Source organism: Echinococcus granulosus (genome assembly GCF_000524195.1).
Source record: "Echinococcus granulosus chromosome Unknown EG_S00264, whole genome shotgun sequence".
Classification (NCBI taxonomy): Eukaryota; Metazoa; Platyhelminthes; class Cestoda; order Cyclophyllidea; family Taeniidae; genus Echinococcus; species Echinococcus granulosus.
This window is the reverse complement of record NW_020170644.1, coordinates 38,461-46,660: the sequence shown is the minus strand read 5'-3', so window position 1 is coordinate 46,660 and position 8,200 is coordinate 38,461. Positions and strand designations below refer to the sequence as shown.

The 8,200-nt window shown below is 43.1% G+C and overlaps 1 protein-coding gene across 1 annotated transcript; it reads right to left on the bottom strand. All coding sequences in view use genetic code 11, as the record gives it.

The window, feature by feature from the left end:
- Positions 1-3,356: 3,356 nt before the first annotated feature.
- Positions 3,357-6,209, bottom strand: EGR_10762 (hypothetical protein; the record flags this gene model as incomplete). Its single annotated transcript, XM_024500011.1, has 6 exons — positions 3,357-3,596; positions 4,000-4,035; positions 4,128-4,363; positions 4,438-4,538; positions 5,926-6,139; positions 6,182-6,209. The coding sequence occupies 6 exons, from the start codon at positions 6,207-6,209 to the stop codon at positions 3,357-3,359; spliced, it is 855 nt and encodes a 284-aa protein (XP_024345580.1).
- Positions 6,210-8,200: the final 1,991 nt, after the last annotated feature.

Below are 8,200 nucleotides of genomic sequence, written 5' to 3'. Positions count from 1 at the left end.
ACAGAAAGCAAGCGCGATCCTAAATTACATCTATCCTGATTTCCACTGCTGGGTAATTAACCTTACCGTGCCGGGACAATCGGTGATGATCCTAAGCAGAAGGGCTAAAATTGAATCTTACCCGTTTTATATTGCTAACTTGTAGCCAAGAAATAGAGAGAAGTACATACTGAGAATTAGGAGAGAAATGGGTAATGAGGGAGCGTCAGTCGACAGACCAACAAGAGCCTCTTTTCTACACGCGTTACCCATTGGCTATCCGGTTAGGTGACCGATCGACTTCCGTTAACAGCAGTCAATTGTCAAGAGGGAACAGACGCCAAATGCTGCATTTCTGGCTGCGGTGACGTCGACGACGGTGACGGCAAGTAAAACTAAACCATCGGACGTCCTTTCCCATTTTTCTTGGCGGGTTACTATTTCCTACGTGTGGTGGAGGGAAGATCCTCCTCTGCCTTTGCTGGCGTTAGTAGAAGCTTAATCAGCAAAACCACACCATTTGGGTCCCTTGGTTGAGATTGGATTGCGTTTACAAAAAAGGTGAGCCACATTAAGTTTCGTGAGTTGTGCCAACGGATGGAACCACCTCCACGACACTAGTTGATAAATGGAATCCTAACAGGTGTGTGATATGCCCTCCAGAAAGCCACTTTACCCCTCTACCAATGGCTGTCGATGCATTTATGCATTAGTTTAAGGGAATTTACAACTCTGCAGACAGTTTGGATGCATACTTTGTGTACCCGAAACTTGTTTATCCTACAGCTCAAAGTTCAAAACGCTTTTATTTTTAGTCAAATACATTTCATGTATTTGCAAAAATTTGTGCTAATAATTTTTATTATTAGAAAAATTTTTGAATACTTGAATTGAATTTACCCACCTGTATGGGCGCACTTTATTTCGCTCTTCTGACTGCGTGTGTAATAGAAGACTTGCCCTCGCATAATTAAGCTTTTTTGGAATAGCTTCCGAGACGAAAGAGTACGCAAGACTTGGTTTGAGAATGAGTAAAGCTATTTACGTTTATTTTTTTAAAAGCTGCGATCCGTTAGTAGAAATTTAAAGGAGTTCAAAGTGGACCTGGAATGCGCATTGAAACAAATTAATTGTGTTTTGAATAACATTGACTCGACCTCAACCAGCTCCGTGTCGATGAAATGAAGGAGTGCTTGAGATTAACTTTTCAAAGGGATACAGCTGCTCATTTTTAAGGATATAATTGCATACCTGTGATTCGCATTGAATTGAAAGAGTACTTGAGACTTACTTTTGAAAGGGGTACAGCTGCTTACTTTTATTTTGACACAGCTTAGATCATTTCGTCCAAATTATGAGGATATTACGGCGGTCCTATTAGATGCGTTATAATAAATTGCCAGTGTTGAAGTCAATCGCCTGTTGCAGTTGTTGCAGTACGGGACTGTTTACAATTCCTGATGATTCCTCGCTTCGCTGAGAAGTTGACAAGCTGGCTGGGAGAGTTGGTTTCGTGGTGCAAAGTTTCTCCACCAATGTGAGTGGGCGAACTCCGTGTCTGAGCTGGTTGATTATCCATTCAGTAAACTTGGAGATTAGTTGCGTTCTCCTCGCCATCTTCGCCCACTATGTGGTAGCGATAAAAGAACTCGTTGACAAGTGTCTTCCTTTTGGTCAGTGACGAGTTGGTTAAAGGTAACACAGTATTCAACCAACGTGGTGTTTAGGTTACCACGATCTCTACGGTAAGCGAGAAATGGTAATGAAAGTTGGCGTGCAGAGTCATTGTAAGACCCCTTTTAAAGTTCATGATATACTTAAGGGGAAGTAGTTCCAGTGGCACTGCCACCAAAGTAATAGGTTTGCCACTTCTCTCTTTCATTTTGAATTCGTTCTCATGGATCAAGTAGTCAGATTCTAAGAAGACCTACTTTCTATCAGTCCTTCCATTGTGAATGCCTATCATTAGTTATTGTTCATCAATAACAAGCAACCGAGATGGACCAGTGTAGACAGAAAGCAAGCGCGATCCTAAATTACATCTATCCTGATTTCCACTGCTGGGTAATTAACCTTACCGTGCCGGGACAATCGGTGATGATCCTAAGCAGAAGGGCTAAAATTGAATCTTACCCGTTTTATATTGCTAACTTGTAGCCAAGAAATAGAGAGAAGTACATACTGAGAATTAGGAGAGAAATGGGTAATGAGGGAGCGTCAGTCGACAGACCAACAAGAGCCTCTTTTCTACACGCGTTACCCATTGGCTATCCGGTTAGGTGACCGATCGACTTCCGTTAACAGCAGTCAATTGTCAAGAGGGAACAGACGCCAAATGCTGCATTTCTGGCTGCGGTGACGTCGACGACGGTGACGGCAAGTAAAACTAAACCATCGGACGTCCTTTCCCATTTTTCTTGGCGGGTTACTATTTCCTACGTGTGGTGGAGGGAAGATCCTCCTCTGCCTTTGCTGGCGTTAGTAGAAGCTTAATCAGCAAAACCACACCATTTGGGTCCCTTGGTTGAGATTGGATTGCGTTTACAAAAAAGGTGAGCCACATTAAGTTTCGTGAGTTGTGCCAACGGATGGAACCACCTCCACGACACTAGTTGATAAATGGAATCCTAACAGGTGTGTGATATGCCCTCCAGAAAGCCACTTTACCCCTCTACCAATGGCTGTCGATGCATTTATGCATTAGTTTAAGGGAATTTACAACTCTGCAGACAGTTTGGATGCATACTTTGTGTACCCGAAACTTGTTTATCCTACAGCTCAAAGTTCAAAACGCTTTTATTTTTAGTCAAATACATTTCATGTATTTGCAAAAATTTGTGCTAATAATTTTTATTATTAGAAAAATTTTTGAATACTTGAATTGAATTTACCCACCTGTATGGGCGCACTTTATTTCGCTCTTCTGACTGCGTGTGTAATAGAAGACTTGCCCTCGCATAATTAAGCTTTTTTGGAATAGCTTCCGAGACGAAAGAGTACGCAAGACTTGGTTTGAGAATGAGTAAAGCTATTTACGTTTATTTTTTTAAAAGCTGCGATCCGTTAGTAGAAATTTAAAGGAGTTCAAAGTGGACCTGGAATGCGCATTGAAACAAATTAATTGTGTTTTGAATAACATTGACTCGACCTCAACCAGCTCCGTGTCGATGAAATGAAGGAGTGCTTGAGATTAACTTTTCAAAGGGATACAGCTGCTCATTTTTAAGGATATAATTGCATACCTGTGATTCGCATTGAATTGAAAGAGTACTTGAGACTTACTTTTGAAAGGGGTACAGCTGCTTACTTTTATTTTGACACAGCTTAGATCATTTCGTCCAAATTATGAGGATATTACGGCGGTCCTATTAGATGCGTTATAATAAATTGCCAGTGTTGAAGTCAATCGCCTGTTGCAGTTGTTGCAGTACGGGACTGTTTACAATTCCTGATGATTCCTCGCTTCGCTGAGAAGTTGACAAGCTGGCTGGGAGAGTTGGTTTCGTGGTGCAAAGTTTCTCCACCAATGTGAGTGGGCGAACTCCGTGTCTGAGCTGGTTGATTATCCATTCAGTAAACTTGGAGATTAGTTGCGTTCTCCTCGCCATCTTCGCCCACTATGTGGTAGCGATAAAAGAACTCGTTGACAAGTGTCTTCCTTTTGGTCAGTGACGAGTTGGTTAAAGGTAACACAGTATTCAACCAACGTGGTGTTTAGGTTACCACGATCTCTACGGTAAGCGAGAAATGGTAATGAAAGTTGGCGTGCAGAGTCATTGTAAGACCCCTTTTAAAGTTCATGATATACTTAAGGGGAAGTAGTTCCAGTGGCACTGCCACCAAAGTAATAGGTTTGCCACTTCTCTCTTTCATTTTGAATTCGTTCTCATGGATCAAGTAGTCAGATTCTAAGAAGACCTACTTTCTATCAGTCCTTCCATTGTGAATGCCTATCATTAGTTATTGTTCATCAATAACAAGCAACCGAGATGGACCAGTGTAGCTTCAATGCCTACTCACCTTGCAGGTGGTCTGTGAACCCCGAGTCAGCTTAAGCTGGACAAACACGAAGCGCACATTTGTAGGTTTATCAAGGTGCGATCAGTTACTACCTGGTTGTTGGCCCTCAGTGATTTAAAGGTGCTTACTATGAATCTAAATACTGAGTTAGGATGATCGCACGAGTTGATGACCTGAGAACTGGAAGAATGAATTAGAGTGGGGTGAAGGTCATGAAGTCGGTAGATGTGGAAGCGATAGCACAATGCCCTAGGCGCCATCTCCTCATATGCATGAGTATTCAAAGACATGGGGGTTAGGAGTTCATGGTTAGTTTCCACAGGTACTGGGATGTCTTTGGGGTTGAAATTTGTTGGCACAGGAGCTGGACAGTTCAATGGGAACTCAGAATTCTATCACAGAAAATAGAGACGAATGCACACAACTAACGCAGCATACCACCTGCTTTCTTTCCAAGTCTGCGAAGGCAATGCATATCACCAGGACTGTACTGATGCTGAAGTGCATTTTGGTGATCAATGTTGGCTGATGAATCTTCGCTAAATTCGAGAGTGTGGCGGGGTGGTGTTTCCTGCGTTCGTGGCGTCGCAGGCACAAGGCATATGAGAGGAAGGAAGGAAGGTGGGCGGAATTCGTTTTTTGTGTGGTCTACTTGTTTGTGCAGATGTTGGCCAGCAATAGTTTACTGCAACTGGTGGTTGTTTAGGTGCCTTTACCTAGCACCGGTGCTTATCAAATGTTGGTGCGTCTAATTTTTGTGCTCATTGGCATTTAGCCATGCAATCAACTGAATTTCTGCATTCCTTTTTTTGCTGAAAGGACAACTCTAGTGGGTCCGCCAAATACTTGCAATATTGTCTTAGCTAATTGAGAAAGGTTAGGTGTAACAGGCTTTAGTGTGGGTGTGAGTAAGTAGTAATTGTTTTTGATGGTTACGAGCGGGATCATTTGTTGGAGTGTTTATTTCAAAGTATCGTGGATCTACTGCTACCGGTGAATGAGGGATGTTGGATGTTGTTGGAGTGTGATACAGCAATTTGCGGCAAAATCCGCTTGAGTGTCTTTGGTGAAAGATAATTCTCGCCTCCGAATAAGCGTTTCCCTTTTTATTCTTCTTCCTTCTAATTCATAGTGTGTTCTGGCAAATGCACTTGTGATTAGGTGGTTTGATGGTGCTCTACGTCTTCTTGTTTTTTTGCGGATTTGATAAAAGCCTTTTTCCTCCATTCGAATTTTGTGCTGCTTTAGGCCTGGTGCGATTTTGTCAGGCAATCCTGTCAGTTTCGTCCTCTCGCCTTATTTTGTTAGTAAAGGAGGCAGGAGAGTGGACACAAAAGGCACCCCTTTGCGTGCATTTGACTGTTTAGTGCTTGCTCTCCCTGTTAACCATCGGACCTTGTGCATTTATTGTTGTCATGCTGAAAGGCTTTTTGTCATGATTGCTTCCGAAATGCTCATAAATGAGGTTCCCGGTGAATATTTAGTGTTATGGCGGTAACTTTGGAGACAACATAGGAATGGCCCAGACATGATCACTTGCACTAGTGTGGTGATGTGGTAGCCCCTGCGTAGTCTCCGCTCTGCCTCCCTCACTTAAGTCGGAGTAGTCATTAGCCTTGATTTATCATCATGATTATTATTTGTTTTGCCGTGCGACTGAGGGTTGATTGACGAGTCTCGTTGACTGGCATCGGTGCAGGCCTGATTCCTTTCCCATTTTAGTTCACTGGCAAGCAGTGAGTTTCATTTATTAATTTGCACACTTCTTGCCACCACGTTTGGTTATTTGGCTAGTTATTGGGGGTTTGGGTGGATAGACAGGCAGAGGTTGGGAGATTTGCTTCGTTTTTTGGTTCATGGACTTGCTTGCCTGCCTGGTTATTTATCTCTCCGTCTACCAACTCACCTGTCCGTCTCTCGATCTACCTGTCTAACCCACGACCCTCCATCTCCTCTCCTTTGTGCCAAGCTTCAATTACGCCAAAAGATGTGGCGTGGGAATGTTTGCGCCGTCCCGCACAGTAGAACGAGCTCGTCGAAATAACTGCATCCTTGTGAGTGTCGTCTGACTCCTTGAGGTGTTGAAAGAGGCACCTCTCTTCCTCCTCCACCTCTTTCTCTCCCTCTGAGGCGAGTGTTCCTGATGAGCATACTTCATTTTGATTACAACATTACCACTAACCGTGATGAAGTGGGACGAGGTCACTCATACACATTAGCCTACATATTACATGTTAATTTGCTTTAAGTAAATCACTGAGGTATAGGCACAAGTAGCCGTTTCACTCGACCCCCTTCCTTCCTTCCCTCCCTTCCTCTTTTTTACCCATGGTCGTAAGTTCGATTGACTTTGAGTGCTATCATGTACGTTTTTCATTTCACGGATCGTGGGGTGCGCTAGACGGTGGGGTGAGATGGGGTGGGGGAGTGTCGCTGAAAATGTCTGTCCCTAGGTATATGCCACAGTGTTATTAGACCCCCTTCAGCCCTGTCACTTTATTTTAACAAATGAAGCTAACGCCTATTTTTGAGGTCCGTCCTTAATGTGTTGCGGCGGCTATTTACTCGACGAGCTTCACAGTCATGAACAAATCTTCAAGGTTGTTTCCCTTTCCAATCCCTTTAGCCGGAGTAGTCATTAGCCTTGACTCCGTTATTATAACAAATGTTATTTGTTTTGCTTTGTGGTTTGGGGGTTCAATGACGAGTCTAGGTGACAGATATTGATGTGGATGTGATCCCATTCGCATTTTCGTTCACTCTCACGCATTGGGATTCATTTTTTTTGCTTACATATTTATACACCATTCGCCAGTCTGTTAGTTTGGTTATTTGGCCGGTAGGGGTTTGGGTGGATAGGCAGTCAAGGGTGGGGATATTTGTTCCATTCTCCGTGTATGGACTCACCTGCCAGATTATCTATCTAACTAGTGTCTTACGCGATTTGGTAAGATTGTGCACTTTCCTCCTCAGTTCGCATCACTGTTTTGCTGTGGTCACTGTGTGCATATGTGTGTGCATGCGCATTCGTTTTATCTGCTTCTATGACCCCGATCTTTGAGTCAAATAAATAGACAGCCCCAAATTTGATCGAGAATGACGCTTCTTGTCCATTATTCTGTTGGGTGATTGGCTGATTTTTTGGTGAAATAATCGCATCTTTCCGCTTTGTCAAGGCTCCACTACCCATCCACCTTTCTGCCCACCCACAACACCTTACTTCACTTGACCTCTTTCCTCCGTCTGTCACCCATTTTTCCTACCTTCAGACTGACTCGAACACCTCGTTTTGGTGAAGGTGAATTGCCGAAAACTAAAAAGGGCTTTCATTCTTCTCGAATTAGAAAGACATTTACTGTCAAGACACCAATACATGTGTTGTAGCTATTTTGAGTGGGGAAGTTTGACATGTTATCACCTCATTTGACTGTATCGATGCCTGTTCTCCTAGAACACTAGCCCGCCCATTTTGCGGAAGCCTCAGTATTCCTTCAGGTTGCAGTCAAATGGTAGGCTCACTTGAAATCGTTCGTCTTTACGAGCTCCTCGGTCAAATTCTTCGTACTGCTTTTCCACATGAGGTGTTTTCAGAACCAAACTTTTTTATCCTGAATAGCGATTGTGTCGTCACTGTTACAGTGAATGACGCACGCAACCGAAGTAAAGAATTCTTGATTCCCAATCCCTTTTGCGAATGCCCTGTTTGGGCGTAATTTCTATGAGTCAGTAAGTTTGCTTCTCAATAGCTTGTTTGTTGAATTAGCCACAATTACATTCGATCATCCTTATCAGCGAGACACTAGCTTGCAAGTTCTTCTCCAATCATGCATTTTGTCTTTTAAAGCAAACAAGTAAATGTGGCACTATCCACTTGTATGTCTGCCTCACTTTTATCTCCATACTTTCTACTCTACGTTGTGCTTGATGGTCTGGTGCTGAGAAAAGTATGATGACGGGCACCTGGCGAAATGTAAGGGAATACGATGGTTGGACATGACGTGGAGCCATCATCTTTATCTCCACTTCTTACTCTCTCTCCTTCTCCACCCACCCTCTTTTGCCTTTTTAACGGTTCGGTTCCTCAGCAAGTATTACGAGTGAGGAGGTGCGAAGTCTTGTCTTTTCCAGCTTTGTCCTAAATAGCACGGAAAAACTGCTTTGAGATTTAACTTGCAGAATTGTTAGATTCGTTGCCTTTGAA